Source organism: Sceloporus undulatus, chromosome 2 (assembly GCF_019175285.1).
Source record: "Sceloporus undulatus isolate JIND9_A2432 ecotype Alabama chromosome 2, SceUnd_v1.1, whole genome shotgun sequence".
NCBI lineage: Eukaryota > Metazoa > Chordata > Lepidosauria > Squamata > Phrynosomatidae > Sceloporus > Sceloporus undulatus.
Window position 1 is genome coordinate 101,767,781 of NC_056523.1, and position 21,372 is coordinate 101,789,152.

At 41.7% G+C, this 21,372-nt stretch overlaps 1 protein-coding gene across 4 annotated transcripts in view; it reads right to left on the reverse strand.

The window, feature by feature from the left end:
* Positions 1 to 21,372, reverse strand: part of FNIP1 (folliculin interacting protein 1) — a 122,016-nt gene that overhangs the window by 69,732 nt on the left and 30,912 nt on the right. The window contains exon 1 of one of the 4 annotated variants that reach the window (XM_042449267.1): positions 12,247 to 13,006. The exons of the other annotated variants lie outside the window; for them this stretch is intronic. Coding sequence (XP_042305201.1) covers positions 12,247 to 12,257 — 11 coding nt within the window. The 5' untranslated portion in view covers positions 12,258 to 13,006. Of the gene's footprint in view, positions 1 to 12,246; positions 13,007 to 21,372 lie in introns of those variants that run through there. 4 annotated transcript variants of the gene reach the window in all.

Here is a 21,372-nt window from a genome sequence, read left to right on the forward strand (position 1 = left end):
AGAAACTTGGATATTATTAAGACTAAAAATAACAAATAATAAAATAAAAAATAAAGGAAACTTGGATATTATTAAGATTAAAAATAACAAAAAATAAAATAAAAATAAGGGAGACTTGGATATTTTTAAGACTAAAAATAACAAAAAATAAAATAAAAAACAAGAGAGACTTAGATATTAAATAATAAAAATTAACCAAAAATAATAGAAAACTAAATACATTCAAACCACACTGACTCTCTTACACAGGCCTGCCCTGAAAAAAGAAATAAAAACTAAGGGAGACCTGAAATGGCCACTCACCCCCCCTTCTCCTGCTGCTCCTCTTCCTCTTTGTAATTCGCACCAAAGACAAAGAGCCCTTCCCCTCCCTCTGGCCCAGAGTCCTCCTCCGCTCCGCCTCCTCCTCCTCCTCTTCTCAGGCTCCACCTCCTTAAGGGGCCAGCTCCCATTTTAGGCTGGTGCGAGGCTAGGGCCAGGGTCGCAGAAGAGGAGGTGGGTGGCCAGCCGGCCGCATGCGGCCCTGAAAGACAAGGGGGATGTGCGGGGGAGGAGGAGGTTGGAGAAGGAGGCGGAGGTGGCTGGCTGGCTGGCTGGCTGGCTGCATGGGTAGCCGCGGCCAGAGGGAGAGCGCAGGGGGCGGAGGAGAAGGAGGAGGCGGATGCGGAAGTGGGTGGCCGGCCGGCTGCATGAGCAGCCGCGGCCATAGGCTGCAGCGGGGGTGGCAATCGGCGGCAGGACCGGGCTGGGGCAGGTCCCAAGGCCTTGCTGGGGATCTGGCCCGCAGGCCGTAGGTTGCCGATCCCTGGTCTAAAGTATTACAGTCTAAGTCTTGTCATCTTGGCTCCTAGCGATATTTTTGGCTTGATCTGCTCTAGGACCCATATATTTGTCTTTTTGGTTGTCCATGGAATCCTCAGCACTCTTCTCCAGCACCAAATCTCAAATGAGTTGATTTTCCTCCTATCTTCTTTTTTGACTGTCCAGCTCTCACATCCATTCATGGTAATAGGGAATGCAATGGTTTGTATGATTCTAACTATTGTGCTGAGTTGTATGTCTTTGCATTTTAGGATCTTTTCTAGCTGCCTTCCTCATTCCTAATCTTCTTCTGATTTCCTGGCTGCAGTCCCCATTCCAATCAATGTTTGAACCCAGATATGAGAACTCTTTTACTATTTTTTATTTCCTCCTTGTCTAGTTTGAATGTGTATAAATTCTCTGTGGTCACAATTTTTATTTTCTTTATGTTCAACAGTAAGCCTGCCTTTGCACTTTCTTCTTTGATATTCCTTAGTACAGTCAGCCCTTCTTATACACGGATTTTTAATACATAAATTCAAGCATCCATGGTTTGAAAATGTTCAAAAAAAGTATAAATTTCAAATATCAAACCTTGATTTTCCAATTATTATAAGGGACTCCATTTTGCTATGTCATTATATTTAATGGGACTTGAGCATCCACAGGTTTTGCTATCCACGGGGGATCTTGGAACCAAACCCTAGAGTATAACAAATGTCTACTGTAGTTGTTCCAGGGCTGCATATAAATTGAATAGGTACGGTGATAGAATGCAGCCATGTCTGACTCCTTTGCCAATTGGGAACCATTCTGTTTCTCCGTGCTCTGTCTTGACAGTAGCCTCTTGTCCTGAGTTCAGATTCCTCATCAAGATTATCAGATGTGTTGGCACTCCCATGTCTTTAAGGGCATTCCATAGCCTTTCATGATCTATGCAGATCTTTGCTATAGTCTATAACAGGGGTAGGCAACCCTTTTGAGCCGGGGGCCGGGTTGCTGTCCCTCAGACAACTGGGGGGCCGAAGCCAAAAAATAAATAATTAAATAATGTTTTTTTAAAAATTAAATAAATAAATAAACCAGGATAAATGTAGGACAAAATTTTCAAATGGAGGGCACCTTTTAAATAAAAAATGGAGGACACGCAAAAATTTTTTTGCTGATTTTTTAAAAAATGTTAAGATAAATGCATGTTTCTGAGGTTTCTTTAGACAATTGCCCCACCATGCCTCTCACGCAAGACGCCAAAGGCCCCGGCGGCAATCGGCGGCAGGACCAGGCTGGGGCCAGTCCCAAGGCCTCGCCGGGCTGCATCCGGCCCGCGAGCCGCAGGTTGCCTACCCCGGTCTATAAAGTACATGCTGATTTTCTTTTGGAACTCCCTGCTAAACGTATTAGCCATCATATATTTGCAATGTGACCCCTGATGCTTCTTCTGTTCCTGAGCCCCGCTTGACCTCTGGGATTTCTCTCTCCATGTATGGTTGGAACTTATGTTGCAAAATTTTGAGCATGATTTTGCTTACATGGGAGATTAGTGCTATGGTTCTATAGTTGCTGCAGTCTCTTGTGTCTCCTTTTTTTGTGGATGCGGATATATATTGATCATTTCCAATCTATTGGCCATCGTTTTGTTTTCCATATCTGTTGACATATGGTGGTTAGCACTGGAGTTGACTCTGTCAATGTGGATTGCAACAGTTCTATTGGAATATCTGTTCCTGGGGTCTTGTTCTGCCTCAGTGGATGGTGTATATATTTGAATTATGGTGATATTCATACAGCCTTATCGCCTCGGAGCATCAGTGAGATGATTCGGTCTGATTTTGCATTGTATCCTCTGACTGCTTTTGCAACATCTTTTCTTGGTATAAAAGCCACCCCGTTTCTTCTTGTCTTTTCATTCCCTGAGTAGAACACTATGTGGTTGGCTGATTCAAAGTGGTCCATTCCTGTCCGTTTTAACTCACACTCCATGTCCCTATTTTATGTGTGGTGCTGCTTCTGATGGGGTTTGTCTTTCTGAGAGTGTTTGCTGCTTTCTTTGTCATTTTTGACTGCCCTTAGCAGCTCTGGCAAGTATGTTTTCCTTTAGTTTCTATCTATCTCTCTGTTAATGCTCTTGTCCTGCCTGTGTGACACTTTGATGTTTCCTCATAGGGTTTTCTAAGTGGGGGGTTACACAAGGAGGGTTTGCTCTATGACCCATTTATTTGTCTTTTTAGAAGTACAGTCCATCCTTTTTTTACGCGGGGGATCCGTTCCGGATTCCCCTGCATAAAAAAAACCCTGCCTATGCTCGAGCCCCCATTCAAATGAATGGGGCTCGTGCACACGGTGGTGGGGCGGTGCGTGTGCACTACTCACCCCAATGGGAAGCACCACCCCGTGCAGCTTTCAACATATGCTGAAAGCCATGTATAACGCAGGTGCACTGTATCCATAGAACTCATCTCCAACACCATATTTCAAATAAGTCAATTTTCTTCCTATCTGCCTTCTTCACTCTCCAATTAGAAGAAAGAAATATGATGGCCTAACTTTGCCTTGGGGGCTGGGAGAGGGCCTTCCCTCAGTCTGGGGGGAGTGAGCCAGGGTGCAGAAGCCGCCAGGGCCTGTAATCTGTGCCCTTCCGGCCATCCACCATGACAATTTCCCTTTCTGCCAGATGCACGCACCACCCCCCTCCGCCATGGCCAATGACTCCCTGCTTGCTTCCCCTCTCGGCCCTGTCACCCTGGGGCTGGATCAGCTGAGCCAGCTCCAAGGCAATGAGGCCAAGAAGCAGAGAGTCCCGGGGGAGGAAGGGAGAGAATGGCAACCTCGTGAATAATCAAAACTACAAGTTCCAAAGCCATGAATTCAGAGGGACGATTGTAGTACGGTGTCAACTGCATATCTTAAATTGCTGTTCCTTCCTCCAATTTTCACATTGCAAGCCTGTGAGTCTAATCCTGCTTGAGATATATGTTCAGCACACAAGTTCAACAGATAGTGTGGTGAAACACAGCCTTGCCTGGCTCCATTGCCAAATGGAAACCATTACATTTCTCATTATTCTGTCCTGACAGTAGCCCCTTCTCCTGAGCATAGATTTCTCACCTGGACAATCAAATGTTGTGGCACGCCTGTTTCTTTAAGAGTGACACTTAGTCTTTCATGATCTACACACTCAAAGGCTTTGCTATAATCTATAAAGAACAGGCTGATAGTCTTCTGAAATTCTTTGGTGTTTGCAATGTCACCCCTAATCCATCTTCCTTTCCTGAATCCAGCTTAGTCATCTGACACTTCTCACTTCATATATGGTAAAAGTCTTTGTTGTAGAATTTTGAGCATTACTTTGCTTGCATGGGAATTAATGCAATGGCCCTGTGATTACTGCAAACCCTGGTGCCCCTTTCTTAGGGATTGGAATGTATATTGAGTGGATCCAGTCTGTGGGCCATGCTTTTATTTTCTTTTTTTTTCCCCATACCAGAAAAGCCCCTCGGGCACCCCAGAAGAAGTCATGGGGCTTAGAAGTACTTCTAATGGGGCTCCAGAACTCATGGAATTCCCCTTACGCGGAATGATTCTGCATTAACACCACTGCAACTGTTCAATAGTAGGGAAATCTGATGATATTGCCTTTTTCACTGTCATAACAAAAAAACCTAATGACAAAACACGCATTTCCATCTAGAGAAACCTTCCTCTTCTTGGCCATAATTCAAGAAAATATGTAAAATCTATTCTGTTTTCCATTTCTCGCACTAACATTTACATTTGTTTAGAAGTTTATATTATTCTATTTTCCATCCATAGTACAGGAATGCTATTTTCATTATAATTAACTAGTTATTCTTGACAACACTCTTGCCACTTCCATTTGACAGATGGAAAACAGTTGACAATACTCTTTGCCAGTTAATACAAATGGTTCCCAAATACAAGAAGCTAAAATGAAATGTTGGTGGATTTTGCCTCTAATTTCATCTTTATAAAATTACTGATACAAAGCAGTGGTTCTTAAACTGTGGAGCAGGACCCCTGGGGCTGCAAGAGTTGCTCAAGGAGGGGGTGCAAGACTTGGAGGCCCTGATCCACTGCTGCTGTTGCTCCTTCTCCTCTGTTCTTCAAACTTTTTCTGTCCTGGAGGGTAAGAGAAAGACAAAGAGGTGGTTGGGGCAGCCACCTCTGCTTGAGGGAGGAAGAGAAAGAAGAGGAGAGCTGGGAAGCTCATTGGGCCATGGGCTCTGGCCAGGCCCATCTCCAGGCACCACTTCTTCCTCGCCCATCTGTCCCACCACTACCCTGATTTTTGGGATGGGATGCTGGTGCATTAATATATTCATGTATATTCATGAATATGCATGAACGTGCAAACAAAAATACAGACACTAAATAAATAAATTATTTTTATTCATATATTATGTTGAGCGGGGGGGGTGTCAATGCGACATTCACATGTAGATGTAAAGGGGGTCACAAGGGTAAAAAGTTTGAGAACCACTGATATAAACTCTCAAGATCATAAGACTCCATTTTCACACTTTAAAAAGATATAAAAAACAACACAAAGCAGCATAGTTGCCATCCTGCACGGTAACAAATTAACTATTCTCAGAAAATTACAGCTACCAGACGATTATTTCCAACATCATCTTAACTAAAGTTATGAAAATGTCTGGTGATGAATCACTTATAACTATTTTTAAGGACATCTACGCAAATGATATTTATAGCTGATGCCAGCTTATCTGTTCAGCATGCCTTTCATGTTAGCACCTTTTTAGAACACTGGTAGGGAACAAGCGCAATGGAACAGGTTCCTAGACCATTTCATCTGGTATCCTTACCCCTCACTCTCTTCCTGACAGTGACTCCTGCTGGATGCCTCAACAGGACATCTAACTATACAGGGATGCATAACATTGGATACACCTCTTGCTATCTAGTGGTGAACAACTTACACTTCAGTTTCTTGTAATTATCATGTGAATGATTTTGATGCAAGTATAATATTCTACATTGTACAGGTACCACCAGCTGTTATTAGATTAATATCAGAGTCACATTCTGGGTTAAAATTGGGAACAGCATAGGGCTTTAAATTTTTTAATACAATAGATGCTTGTCATTTGGTGACTGTAGTATATTTTTAATGATAGTAAATACTCTAAAAGCACCAGATCTTGTGTGACCTTGGAAGCAAAGCTGAGTCAGCCCTGGTTAGTACTTGGATGGGAGACCATCAATGAATACCAGATGTTGTAGACTATAGTTCAGAGAAAAGAAATGGCAAAACCACCTCTGAGTATTCTTTGCCTCTGAAAACCCTATGAAATTCATGGGGTCCCTGTAAGTCAACAGGTGATGAAGGTGTGGGCGCACACACATATGTCATTAGTGACAGACGGTATGTGCCAACTGAGTTTTACAACTCAATACTACAGATGCTGTAGCGCTCAGAAGAGTTGACTATGATTGCGATTGCTGAATAGTCAAAACCCATCTGTAGATAGTGAGAGACTAGTGGGTGGAAAACCTACACTTATGAAATAAGAAACCGGGAATCAACAGTGACAGCAGCTTTCTGACAGTGGTCAGCAAGTGATAGATTAAACACAGGATAATTTGAATCAATGTGATTTAAAATGCAGGATTACAATGCAGAATTTTAGCACTGCAAAATTTGCAGAAGTCAGTTTTGCACTATGGCCTCCAGAAGCCTCCAGCCAACATGTCCATTGACCAGCTGGCGGATATTGTGAGGAGTGGTCCAAAAAGTGACTTGTCCAATCCCTGTGCATTAGCAATGAACCCATAACTCTTGGAACAGTTAAAGTATGGCTTAAAATATATTCAATTTTGTTATGGGTTTTTCTAAATATCTATTTTTTAAAGCAGAAGTGGTGAGGAGAATGGTCTGCAGACTACAATGTGCTCCCTTATGACCTCTGGATTGTGTTGCTACTACATGCCAACTTATCCAGGGCTGCTAAGTTGTTATATGATTAAAAGGTGAAAATGCTCCCCCCCCCCCCCCCCCCCGCCCCAGAAGGCCTCTTAAAGCTGGCAAGTCATGCACCAGGCATCTCCAACCCCTTGCTTCCACTTATGTGGAAGGACTGATGGCAGAAGGAGGATGCTTAACCCGTTGCCCCCATGCCATTTCTTCTCTCTAAATTACTCCAGGCCAAATGCTTTTAATTTTTCCCACCAACCAGGTGCCAAACTGGAAGAAAACTCTCATGAAGAGAAAGCAATCTGAGACAGAAACTGCAGTTTAGAATGAATGGGCAACATATGAATTAAGCATCTCTCATTTCACTCATTCACAAGAAGCCCTACTGCTTCTGTTACTCCTGTTCCCCCACTTTTATACTCCCATCATCTTGTCAAATGTGACTCTGGCTATACATTTGCTAAAATAACATGACCATCACCTCTGAACGGCAAGTAGATTTGGAACAAAAAGAGATTCTGTTACAACTTAGTTGATGAGATTCTCAACTCCTCCACTAGAACTCTTAAAAGTTCCAGTATTTTCTCGTAAGAAACCAACGACAAAAACTCACAACCATTCCTCTGGAAACATCACCATAGCCTGAAACAGACAAATGAAAAAAACCCACTTTTGGGCAGCCTGAGAGCATGGCACTCACGACGCATACCCCCAATCTGTCCAGAGGCTGCCGCCAAGTCACCTGCAAAAACCTTCCTAAAAAGGAGCGGATTGGTGCCACATGTGTGTGGTTGCCACATCTCTGAGTTGGCTCTGATCTGTCCATTCTAAGGCGGGACTTCTGCCCTCCAGTGGCAAGACTTCCAAGATGGGACATCTTCCACCACCACCATCCCCTGCCCTCCCGGGCCTTCAGCTGTCTCTCCGGAGACAGCTGAAGACCCAAGGAGTGGGGAGGAGGAGGAACAGGCATGTGCTTGTTCCTCCTCTTCTCCATCTTCCGCGTACCACAAAAAATGGCACGTGTCATGAGTTCGCAACTACGGCACTAAGGTGAACCTATAATGGGGTTTTCTAGGCAAGATTTGTTCAGAGAAAGTTTGCCATTGCCATCCCCTGGCCCTGAGAGCCTGTGACATTTCTGAGGTCACCCAGTGGGTTTCATGCCTGAGATGCGAATTGAACCCTGGTCTCCAGAGTCAATATTCAAACCATTGCAACATGCTGGCTCTCATCAGCTTGAACTATCTCATGGGTAATGCCAAAACCCCAAGTGGGAAGTTAAGGGAGGGAGGAAAACTGTCAGAATCAGAACCTATAATGCTCATAAAACAATACAGATTCATTGTATACAACAACAGATTTTTGTAAAGGTGTCTTTTAGAACTTTCTGTCAGAAAAATACAAATGGACTGGACTTGAATACTGTAAAAGGAAATGTGAAAATAAAATTAATGGGCATAACCAGACCAATGAATTATAAAAGTGATCAAACTCTAAATAACTTGGAGGAAATAACACTGACAAACGTCTACAGTTCACATTGGATGAAGTTCACTAGTTTGCATTATGGATTTGTTATAGTGTGATTTTAAAAAATACATTACTGTGCTCATGGAGTTGCTGAGCAATTCTCAGAGGGACTAGTGAGTGAACGGGGAGAACATTCAAATTCCCATAGTCAGGAGTGGTGAAGCACAGACAGGTCCAATCAACAGCTAGACAGAAACAGACAGGGTTTTCTTTTTTTTGGGGGGGGGAATAGGGGAATCATTGAGAAAGGGAGGCTGGGTGCACAGAAAATCTACAAATGCTTAGTTCAATATCAAACTGCAAATAAACACAGAGAAATGCACCAATATGTAATTCAAGAACATCTACTATAGTTATAATTTACAGTATCCAGAAACATATGTGCTCCTGAGAAAGAAGCACATGTGCTCTGATACCAGGATACCTATTACTGAACTCTACTGATCATCTCAACTTATTTAACATTAGACCTGTTTAATAAATGGTTAAATGGTGAGTAAACACTGTCATAAATCCCGGTTGGCACCCCAGTGGATAGAATTAAGATTTAATCTGTAAAATCTTTATTTTAGAATCCTGGCAATTTTGTATTCTATCCCTTTACCATGGACAAAATGAAGCTTTAATCTATATGGCCTTCCTTTTCAAATCCTGGTCAGTTTGTAATTCCAGCATGAATTTTCTATGATCAGCTGTAAATTAAGACTGCTAAAATTTATGTACTTTCTACTGCTATAAGATTTAGCCCTGCTTCACTTACACAAAACAGTGACAGAGGGTAAAACCTGAATTTTCAGTCGTAGGTATCCCAAAATTAGGCACAAAATCTGGAGCTAATTTCTGATCCTAACAGACTTTCAAAGATCCAACAGAAGACATACAGAGAAAGAGAGGGTATTGAGAGACTAGGACCAAGATCCAATTAAACACCAGTAGAGGGAAGAGCCCCAACAGTATATTAACACCGTATTGCTGTTGCTGCCTGCCACTGCACCAACAGTGGTCAACATGAGGGCAACAAATTCCTGGATATCTCATTATCTGAAGGGGCAAAAAACAGTCGAATTGTTCACCCTACTGCCCACCACATGAATGGTTTCTCACACTGAGATCCTATCCTGGCACCATTACAAGAAGCTGCTCAAGGGGAACAGGCCTTTCATAATGTGCTGCACTGCTTATTTGTTGTTTTCTTAATTACTATGTTTTTAACTGGTTTTAATTTTATTGACAGTTTAATTACATGTTTAACTTTTGTATTTCAGATATGTTTAACTGTTGTAAGCCACCTTAAGTTCCTATTTAGTGAAAAGGCGGGATATAAATAAAGATGATGATGATGATGATGATGATGATGATGATGATGATGATGAAAAAAATGATGGGCATTTGTAATTGGCAAGAAGATGGCAAATACTAATAGATTATTTTTTTTAAAAAAAATAGCCAAAATCTTATTGATTAATTACATTCACTGTATGATCAATGGAAATTAATGGATGCAATAGCAGGAAGAGCAGCACTGGCTGACTTCATCTCAAGAGCTGATTGTTGCCAGTGCAGCTGATTCTGGGAGCTAAAGTCCCAGAATCAGGCTTTAGGATTTTACCTCTGGAATTGATTTCAATAGCTGTACTTTGAAAAACTAACTTTTCCAAGAAAAAAATATCATGTGCATTTTAATAATGCACCTGTAACTCCTAGAACTGACAGAGCATGTCATATAGCATATTAAATCACTGTTGGGGTGTTCTGTTTCTTTAAAAGCAAAGGTACTGAGAATGACCTGTAGACTACAGTGTGTTCACTTATCACCCCTATTTTGTTTTGGCACCATATGCCAGACTGAACAAGGGCCAGACATTCCAGGGACAGTAAATAGGTCAATCATTCCAACCTCAATCATCTTTCAGGTGACATGGCTTGGCATATGACCTCCGAATATGGTGAAACCATATTCACCGCTATATCGGAAAACATAGAAGAGGGTTCATGCTCATCAAGTCATCCAGCTCTGCTGAGTAGACCCTATCCACACTATCCTATGCAGCATGGGTGAGGAAAATGAAGCCTTTAAGTGGCCCTTGAACTTCACATCCCTGTCTCCTGCAGCAAGGCCACCAACACATTTTCTAAAACAAATCAGGAAAATTTTCAGGAGGCATTTTTGTCCCCAAATGGATTAAAACATGAAAAAACTTAGTTTTTACATCACCCCAAACCCTTCTATGCCTCCCTCCCCCAAAAGCCAGACAAAAATGGCATGAGAGAGAGAGAGAGAGAGAGAGAGAGAGAGAGAGAGAGTCACAATCACAACCTGCAGCAAAGTTCCAACCCTGACTGGAAGGGAATCTGAATCACTTCTTAAATATCATTCCAAAGCTCATATTGGTTGCAAAGTGCTTGAATATCTGACATGGAACAATGGTGATGGTGAGAAAGAGTGTGCCATAATTATTCTGAATGAAGCATGAATTTGACAGCACCATTTTCAGACTAACATTTAAGACAACAAAAACACCCCTCGCGCGTAACGAGTCAAAATGGCGGTGCCCTATACAGATGGGCGCCACCATTTTGATGTCACAGACGCGTAGCATCCAGATGTTGCGCGGCGGAAGTGATGCTGCAAGTGTGAGCTTTGCGCCTTGCGGCACCACTTCCGGGACACAGAAAGAAGCACCATTTTGATGCTTCTTTCTTGCTGCGCCTGGGAACCGCGCAGTTTGGCTGCTGCGGTTCCCGGACGCAGCAACCGGCAGTGGCGTGAGACCGCCCATTTTGGGTGGTCTGTAACGTGCCCAAGGAACCTTAAATAATCCTGTAGCACAAGGATACTCATTTATATTCTACTCAACTGTCCCTTGAGAAGAAATAAAGCATTCAGCAATCAAGAAGAGCAATAAAAGTCAGATGATATGCTCCCATTTGCCTTAACTTATGGCTATTCTCTGCACTTCTGACTTCAATGAAACTAACTCGTATTTGCTTTCATTTTTATCATCCACCTGTTGGTCCCAAGTCTCTTCCTCTCCATCTAGCTTAAAGGTGAATCCATATTCAGGGTGTTCTGTTTCAACTTTGCCATCCACAGAGATTAGGAAAATTACTTTTTTGGACAACTTCCAGAATCTCCCAATTAACATGGTCCCTCAAAAACAAAGGGGAGGGGAGGGGAATTACTCAAATCCATGGACCTTACAGTTCAAAACACAAACAGTCCATATCCAGATGGTCTCTTCCACTCCCTGTGCTTAAAAATTGTAGATGGGAAAATTTAAATGATATTTTTGGTCAGTGGTTTGATCGTTCACCTACTATGGTATTAAATGTAATTTGCAGGGCATAGCCCAGCCAAAGTTAAGCATATTTACATCTTGCTAATTTCAGTGAGCAAGTCAACCATGTGACTTGAATGCTGCTGTTGAAATTACAGGAATTTTAAAATGTTTAACTTTAAAATGCTCTGGGTATTCAGATGGCAGAGATTTGGAGTCTTTTAAGTACATCATCAAAAGATAACTCCTGTTCAGTTTCTAGGTAATTGGTTATACATAGAAACTTCCAGCTGATGATTATTTTAGGAAATTATCCTTGTGCAGGGATCCCCATCTAAGCAAGGCTGATCCATCTAGGTTACGATCACCAACATTTCAGGGTCTCTTTCACAATCTTTCAACACAGCAGCAGAAAGTAATAAAAATTAGAGGAGGTTAAGGCAGTGATCTTGGAAGTAAGCCTCACTGAGCTCAACGAGTCTTACTTGTGAGTAAACATGAACTGGATTGTACTGTAAATAAATGTATTTTAAAATAGTGCCATAGTACATGGCCTTTTAAAAAGTATCAACATTTCTACTAAATTAAATAGGACAACTTCAAATATGTGGATATACAGATATCCAAGTTTACCAAGCCTGTCACTGACAATAATGCCCGTATCTTAGTAGTTTGTCATACCTGGGAAGCATCTTTGTCTCTCAAACGAGCTCCACTTTTCAGAATCTCTACAACCTCCTGTTAGGAATACCAGCTGCCAACCCAGGTTAATAATAGAAATGAACCACATTCATCCAGAACCACAAGACTGTCAGGTGACAGATCGAGAGGTCTGAATTTAACTGAAACAAAAGACGTTTCATGCTGAAGCACAAAAAGCAGGAGGGGGCACCCAAGGATGAAGAGAGAAGTGTGATATCGACAGGCAGGATTGTCAAAAAGGAAAAGGAGGAAAATCCTTAAAGAAAGAAGCAGGTAGGTCCCTGAAGCAGAATCCAGTCATTCACATCAGGTTCCATGGGCAGACACTGCCCTACAGTTTCATAATAGGCAGCCAACCAGTGTTTCCATTCTGTTGCTCAGTCCAGAATTTTTAATAATACAAATATTGCCTGTTTCCCCCCACTTGTCAGTTCCTTTGTCTTCTCATGTGTTACTGCGGAGTACAGAAGATCAATCTAATTTATCAGCGAGCTAAGTGCCCCTTTGGCAGCCAATACAGGCAGTACATGCCAGTTTAATCTATCCTCCTGCTTCAGCAAAACCAGACTGGGTTGAACCTCATGACCAGGGTCCTTGGGCAGCTGTGGCTGCTGTCCTGCACCTCCATAGTCCACGCTGGTCAGAATTTCAGAATGATTGAAGAAACAAGAACAAAGAAGCAGCCTCCTTTCCAGCAACCTCCCTCTTCTTATTTTCTACATTCTTGGAAGCTGCAGGATGCTTTTGTTCAAGCCTTGATGACAAGCTCAGCCGGAGGAGTGGAAAAGCAAGCCCTAATAGCCATCATGTGACCCAGAGCTGTCAGTATGTGCCACCTGGATCTGCAATGAGCTTGCCAGCCAATCCCAGCTCTGCCTTGCATTACATGCATGCAGATTTCACTGTGAAAATAAGGCCATTAACCATTTAATGGTGGAGGGGACTCTCTCGCCTGGGTGCCTGATTTATTATTTAGCGAAGGGGAAATTATGCTTCTCCTTACAATACCCCTCAAGCACAGATCAAGGGAGAACTCCTGCTAACTTTGAATTTTTCAAGCAAGAAGATATTTATCATCCACACTTGAGCTGAAATCTTTCACCGCCCAGCCTTCTCCAGCCTGGATCTTCTATAGGAACAAAGGAGGCAGTGTTTTGCTCTGTAAAGACTCATTAATATTAGAAGTGAAACCCCAGAAACTGCAGACAATTGGATGGCAATGTACAGCTTAAGATTCACTCTGAAATCTTGCCTAGCTCCCTAGCTGTAAACAAGGTTTCATAACTGCTCTAGGAAGAAACCCATCAATATAGAAGGAAGGTGATTTTACTATGAAAAGCAAGAGCAAATCTTGCAGGATTTGACCTAAAAGCATTAGGGACAAGACCAAGCCATGCAGAGAGTCCAGAAATCCTTCGACTTCACAGAGTCCAGAATGCTTACAAGTGCCACCAGTCCCAAAATATAATTCATCTTTCCTCAGTTTCTAGTCCCTTGTTGTTTTTGAATTAATATGAAGATATTTTATTTGGGGTTAGGGACTGTCAATGGAGATATGTTAAATGGCCAGTCCCTCCCCCCCCCATATATTCCAAGATTGTGGAATAGTCTCCTGGAAGAGATCCGTCTTACTACCTCCTTGGAGACCTTTAAGAGGGCAGTTAAGATAGATCTCTTCCAACAAGCATACCCACCCAATCTTGTATAATACACACAGATCCACCTCCTTGAACAGGACTGAAATATCTTTATTCCACAGTTGCTTTTTGATACCTTGTTTTTATTTGCTAATTCTTAATGTATTTGATTGTTCTGCTTGTACTTGTATTTTTATACTAGGTTGTAATCCCACCTCGATCCACTTGGGAGAAGTGGGAATGAATATATATATATATACACACACACACACACACACACACACACACACACACACTTATACTGTATACATATTTTGGAAATTTTCTGTCAGACGTCCTCCTTAACTTTACACAGAATATGAATGTTTCACGGATCCTTCACAAATACACCTTCTACTTCATCGGTAATTAACTATAACCATATAATATGACACTGTTCTAAACAAATAGATTTGTTTACAATGCAGTCTGATTTATGTTACTCACAAGTGAGTTCAGCAAGGCTTACTACCAAATGTCTCAGTATGCTTGCTTAACATTCTCCTGTTTGTGCTACTTTTTGCTGCTGGAGTGAAAGGCTCTAGCAACTGTAACCTTCATGGGATATTTTTAAAGGGGCAGCCATGTTAGCCTGTTCCATCAAAACAAGGAAAAGTAAAGCGGTGCTTGAGTTATTACAGCACTACCTTCTGTGGATTACAATGCATTTCTTCAGATGCAGGAAGACGTTTTACTAGACTATGGTATGCATCTCAGGATCCTGAGTTCTCAAGATTTTACAGGGAAGTTTACTTAAACTTGTTGATGAATTCCTGCAAAGAGACAACCTGGTCAGAAATCAAACAGGGAAATGTGTTTATTACACAAACAGGTTTTGGACTTGTATATTCCATACAATAGCCACTACCATGTTTCAAAGCAAAAAAATAATTCAGGCATAGGGGCCTGTGTTTGGTTGGGGAACGTACCACAGAAGGAAAAAAAATCCTAAGCACTATTAAACAAGTAGAATTTGGGGATCCATAAAAGGGGGGGGGGGGGGGGGGGGTTGAGGGAGGTACGTCATTCAGTGTAGCTCCTTTTAGAAAGGCACACAAGCAGAACTATGACCACCATAACTGATGGTTTGATTTGAAGAATGCACTGAAAACCTGTGTTCTAACAGAAAACCAAAAAATCAAACAAACAAAAACAAAAAGCCCCACACACAATCTTGCCCAAGGTAAAAACCTTTAGTTCCCATTCAAATCAATGACACATAAAAGGGCATAACTTTGCCTAGATTAGGTTAGTAAGGAAGACAAGGATAACCCATACTCAGTGGCTTTCTATCTCAGAAGATTAGTGATGTCAGAAGCGATCTTTTCTCCCTTGAGCAATGTACTGGTGAAAAATAAGGGAACCCATTCTATTATGTAAATATTTATTTACAGAACTAAGTTTACATATTACCTCATGCTAATATGCATCCACATAAAAGAGCTTTTAAAAAGAACATACAATTGCTGTGTCCGGCCAGTGACCAGGAAAACATGTGAACTGATTTCCACTAAAAAATGAAGATCAACCTCATAAAATGTAAATTGAGTAAGCAGCATTAGAAAAGATAAAAAGGACTCTCCCCTTGTCTCAAAGAAGCTCAACAATACCTGAAATAGTATATGCTAAGATTTTTGTTCTGAACTTGACAATTCAATAAGCCTAACCTATTCTATAAACACTGCCTTGTTTTATTCGATTTCTGTTTCAAGATAATTTCACTGATTTAGAAAACAGAATGTAACACAAGAACAAGATTTTTAAGTCACTGTTAATGACATTTTAAAAAGGAGAGATGGTATCTAGATACCAACAATGGAGGGAGTATGTGTGTTTTCATCATAGTGGGCACTGCTATTTGTGTTTGCAACTGAAAATGCCACTTTACACACACACACACCAAACACTTAAATATGAACTTTATTTATATACCATTATCTGAAGACAGAGCAGAGAAGCAAGCAACTGGCTGGAAGTACAGCTAAACAATATTGTTTGATTTAAAACACAACCTTCTGCACATGGCTTAATGCTGGGGGGGGAAATCCTGCATACACAAATGTCCATTATTAAATTAATGGAACAGGGATGAAAGCAAAACTTTAGATAAAACTTTAACCCTGCAAGCCTCAGAAGTTCAACAAGCAACACTGTGAAAGGTTAAAAGGTTATCTTTTTAAAAACAAATAATTTTTTCCTGTCTACACAGCACTTAATTTCTCTTTGATGGACAACAGAGAACATATAGCTTTCTCTAAAGGTGTCTATATAACACTTCACAAATAGTTTAAAAACATCTAAAGTAACGAACATAAACTAGCCAAGAAAAATATCAGACATAAAGTTAAACTACACTGAAACATCAGTGTTTGTTTTTATTTTATTGCTTTGTATCCAGTTCCCAATTGCCATCTATTATAAATAGGCACCAAACAAGCCCTACATAATACCAACTGGTACTGCAAGACAACGGGCCATTTTTCCCCTAGCCGAACAGTTATTTTATTGTGCACCCCATCTATTCAGGAGTTGAATAATCTTTCCCCAGAGCAATTAAAATCAAAGTGTGAATAGCATAGTGTGTGCATTTTATGGAAAGTTTTTGGGAAGGAAAAACACTAGTACAAAATTGCTCTTGACCATTCTGCTGAGGTTACTATCAGGTAGGTGGACTAGTGCATCTCAAGTCGACATCTTGACATGGCATGTCACATTTCCAAAGAGCACACTCAACTTTTCTTTGTAAGATGGTTTCCAAACAATTCAGATGACATAAGATGCAGCCACACTGCAGAATTAAAGCAGTCTGACACCACTTTAACTGCTGTGACTCTATTCTGTGGAATCTTAGGATTTGTAGTTTGGTGAGGCATTCAGCCTGGTCTGTCAGAGCACACTGATGCTTCACCAAACTAGAAATCCCAGGATTCTACAAGACAGCATCATGGCAAAAAGTAGTCATAGAATCAGAGAGGTGGAAGAAACCACAAGGGCCATCCAGGCCAACCCCCTGTCATGCACGAACTCACAATCAAAGCACCCCCGACACATAGTCATCCAGCCTCAGTCAACCAATTTTAATTCTGTAGTGTGGCTGCACCTCTTCTTTCAAGCTTGCCCTTAAGTATCTCTCTCGTTTTTCTAACTTAGCATACATCAAGATAATCATGGTGCTACCAAGCAAAAGGAGAAGAGGGGAAAATATGAGACTAGCTCTACAGATCCTGAGAAGCTGTGCCCGATGTGTTACTGTTGTTATTTGCCATTAAGTCAGTTTCAACTTGGCGTGAACCTATGAATGAGAGACTTTCAGGAGCCCCAATCACCAGCTGCCCTGCTGAGGTCTTGCAAACTCAAGGCCATGGCTTTCTTGATTGAATCAAATTTCTAAAAGTGTTTGGGAGGGGGTGCGTATTCAAATGAAACAATTGTTTGGGTTTTTTTGCCATTTTATATAAGGGACATCATTTACTAAGACACTGTATTTAATGGAACTTAAGCATTCATGGATTTTGCAATCCATGGGGCATTCTGGAACCAAACCCCAGCAGATACCAAGAGGCCCACTGTACAAAAGACTGGCCAAAAAAATAAATAAAAAAACACTTACATCTCAGTATCTCAGATGGTGTCATGAAATATCCTATAACTGTACTTCAGCTTAGACCCATCCATTTTTCCAGATATTATACAGTGGGCCCTCCATATCAGTGAGAGTTTTGTTCCTCCCGGCCACCCCCACAGGTGCCAAAAACTGTGGATGATCATAGCCAATATTATTCAGTGGTGGTGACATGAATACGCATACTTCAGCACATGCACATGTGCATTTGCATCAACAGGTCTGAATAATGGCGCAGTGGTTAAATGCCTATACTGCAGCCATTCACTCAAAACCACAAGGTTGCGAGTTCAAGACCAGCAAAAGGGCCCAAGCTCGACTCAGGCTTGCATCCTTCCGAGGTCGCTAAAATGAGTACCCAGACTGTTGGGGGCAAATTAGCTTACTTGCTAATTAGCTTACTTGCTGTTCACCGCTATGATCTTTGGAATAGCGGTATATAAATAAAACAAATTAATTATTATTAATATAGCTGTCCACCATGTGGTGATCTGGGGGTGATCCCTGGAGCAACCAGCCCTACGCATGGCTCTTATCCCAGGGCGTCCCCTTCACACTTTCCCCTCTAGGATCTCCTAGATCTCCATTCCCACTCCCTGCCGAGCTGGGTGAGACCCCTTGAGGTCCTATTCTTTGCTGCCACCACCCAGTGAATCTCAATGCACTATGTTTCCCTAAGCACACACTGGGACTTGCTAGGGAGAGATCTAGTTTCCTTTCCTTGCTAACTTGAGCAATTCGCAACCGAGCTAAGACGCGTGTACAGGAGCAGAGAGAGACAGCAGATACTTTTAAAAGAAAGATATTTATTTTTAAAGAAATAGAATAGAATAGGAGATATCACTCATGCAAAGCCTCCTTGCCTTGCAGGTCAGAAAACACAGTTACAAAGATGTTCATTTCAGGCAAGCTATTAGATAAACATAACAAAACGTAGCCGCACTAACACATTTCCTAGCTACTCACACAGTGATGGGATTTGCAGTTCGTGTTGAGCTTCTGGATGCAGGGAGCTGGCTCCTTACCAACTCCACCTGCATTCCTCCTGCCTGCCTCAGGGCAAGCACACAGCTGGCTCCCCAAAACAAACACAAAGATGGAGAACAAAGAAAGCATGGTCCTACAGGGTATTTAAAGTCCTCTCCTGGAACCTTCTTGAAAAGGCCGCTCTGGCACTGCTGATTGGCCAGGCAAGCCTTACATCAGCTATGATGTAGCTGCTCATTAGCATGTGATGTCAGCTCTCATTAGCATGTACCTCCCCCCAGATTAATCCTTTGTGGTTCAGGGGAAGTCCCCAAATGACTGGAGGGCCCAGTCATTACAATAGCGTGTGGTGATCTACAGGCAGTCAAATTAGTGGATGTAAAGCCCGCTGATATGGAGGGCCCCTGTGTGGGAAATGAGACTAAAGATGTCATTGCAAAGAAACACCAGGAGAACCTGATCAATTGAACATTCAGATACAGGGACTTCCTTCTTCATCTAGCCAGCACTTATATTATCTAAATCTGACTGTCCCAACCATATTGGACCCAGTTCATCAGAGAAATTTACACCAGTGTTGATTTGCTATATGCAGAGAATATCACAAGAAGAGCAGGTTAGGACTCAGAAGGAGTGAAGAAAGGCGGAACATCAACAAACTAAGATATGTGGATGACACCATACTATGTATTAGTGGAAAATATCTAATACATGGAGCAATTACTAAGGAAGGTAAAAGAAAAAAGTGTAAAGGCAGGATTAGTGCTGAACATAAAGAAAACAAAAATAATGACCATGGAAGTCCTACATAAGTTCAAACCTAGAATAATGAGGAAATCTAAACAGTCAAAGAGCTCCCATACCTCGTATCAAACACAATTTAAAAAGGATGTGGAGAAACTGGAGCATGTCCAAAGGAGAACGACTAAAATGGTGAAGGGTCTGGAAACCATGTCCTATGAGGAACGACTCAGGGAGTTCGGGATGTTTAGCCTGGAGAAGAGAAGGTTAAGAGGTGATATGATAGCCCTGTTTAAATATTTGAAGGGATGTTATATTGAGGAGGGACTAAGCTTGTTTTCTGCTGCTCCAGAGAACAGGACCCAGAACAATGGATGCAAGCTACAGGAAAAGAGATTCCACCTCAACATTAGGAAGAACTTCCTGACAGTAAGAGCTGTCCGACAGTGGAACACACTCCCTCAGAGTGTGTTGGAGTCTCCTTCTTTGGAGGTCTTTAAGCAGAGGCTGGATGGCCATCTGTCGAGAATGCATTGATTTGGATTTCCTGCATGGCAGGGAGTTGGACTGGATGGCCCTTGCAGTCTCTTCCAACACTATTATTCTATGATTCTATGATCTGAACGGAGATTGTAGTCTAGAAATAAGACAACTAGGCATGAGTAGGGCAGCTATGAAAGAACTAAATAAGATCCTATAAAGATACATATATAGATATACAGCTGAACACTAATTAGACTTGTCCAGTGAAGAAAGTGGACAGGAGGAAAATCGTTTGAGATGTGGTGCTGGAGAAAATGCTGAGGATACCATGGACCCCCAATAAGACAAACAAATGGGTCCTAGAACAGATCAAGCCTGAACTCTCCCTGTAAGCCAAGATGATAAAATTGACGCTGTCATACTTTGGCCACATCATGAGAAGGTGTGATTCATTAGAGAAGATAATAATGCTAGGGAGGGTAGAAAGTCACAGAAAAAGAGGCAGACTGCACATCAAATGGATAGACTAAATTAGGCCTGAATTTACAGGAGCTGAACAGAGACTGAGCACATGAGTCTTGGATATCCATGAGTCAAGGTCCACCTGAGAGCAGTTAACAACAAATTGATTCAATGGGACTACTATTTTGGGAGCTAGCTGCTAAATTTAGACCAATGGTTCAAATGCTTGGATGTGCAGCAACGTACACAAATGAGCCAACAGAAATCCCAACTGAACAAGTTCTTTGGGTACTTCCAATTTTTGTTATTGACTCATAGTGAACCTGTGGATGAGACACCTCCATGACTCCCTATCCTCCAATGCTCTGCTTAGTTCCTGCAAATTCATACCCATGGCTTCCTTAATAGAATCCAACAATCTCTAACATGTGGTTCCTCTCTTTCTACTTCCCTCGACCTTTCCTAGCATTATTGCTTTTTCCAGTGAGTCATGTGTTCTCATGATGTGGCCAAAGTATGACAGCCTCAGTTTAATCATCTTGACTTCCAGGGAGATTTCTGGCTTGATCTGTTCTAGGATCAAGTTGTTTGTCTTTTTGGATGTCCATGGGATCCTCAGAACTCTTCCCCAACATCACGTCTCAAATTATTATTATTATTATTATTATTATTATTATTATTATTATTATTATTACTATTTATGGTATTTATACCCCGCCCTTCAGCCCTAAAGGCTATCAGAGTGGCTTACAATTATTATTTTTAATTAGATGGTTCCCTGCCCTCAGGCTTACAATCTAAAAGACATGACACAAAAGGAGAAGGGAATGGTGGTGGGGAAGGGGATCAAGTCCAGTGGCTCTTCTCTCCCTCTGAGGCCTGGACCAAGGCAGATGGACTGGAAGGTGGGCTCTTCTTCTTCAGGCTAGCCCTGGTGGAGCTGGGCCTGCCTGGTCAAATGATGTGCTTCCAATGCATTTTTCAAAGGCATTTTTCTTTCCTTTCTTAATTGACTTTTTGTCACATAAAAACAGATGGAAGAAGCAGTGGGAAAACATGAGAAGGTTATAAATGGAAGCTGACAACAACGGAACCACTGCAAAGTGTCTTTTAAAAAGGCAATGAAAGAGTTAT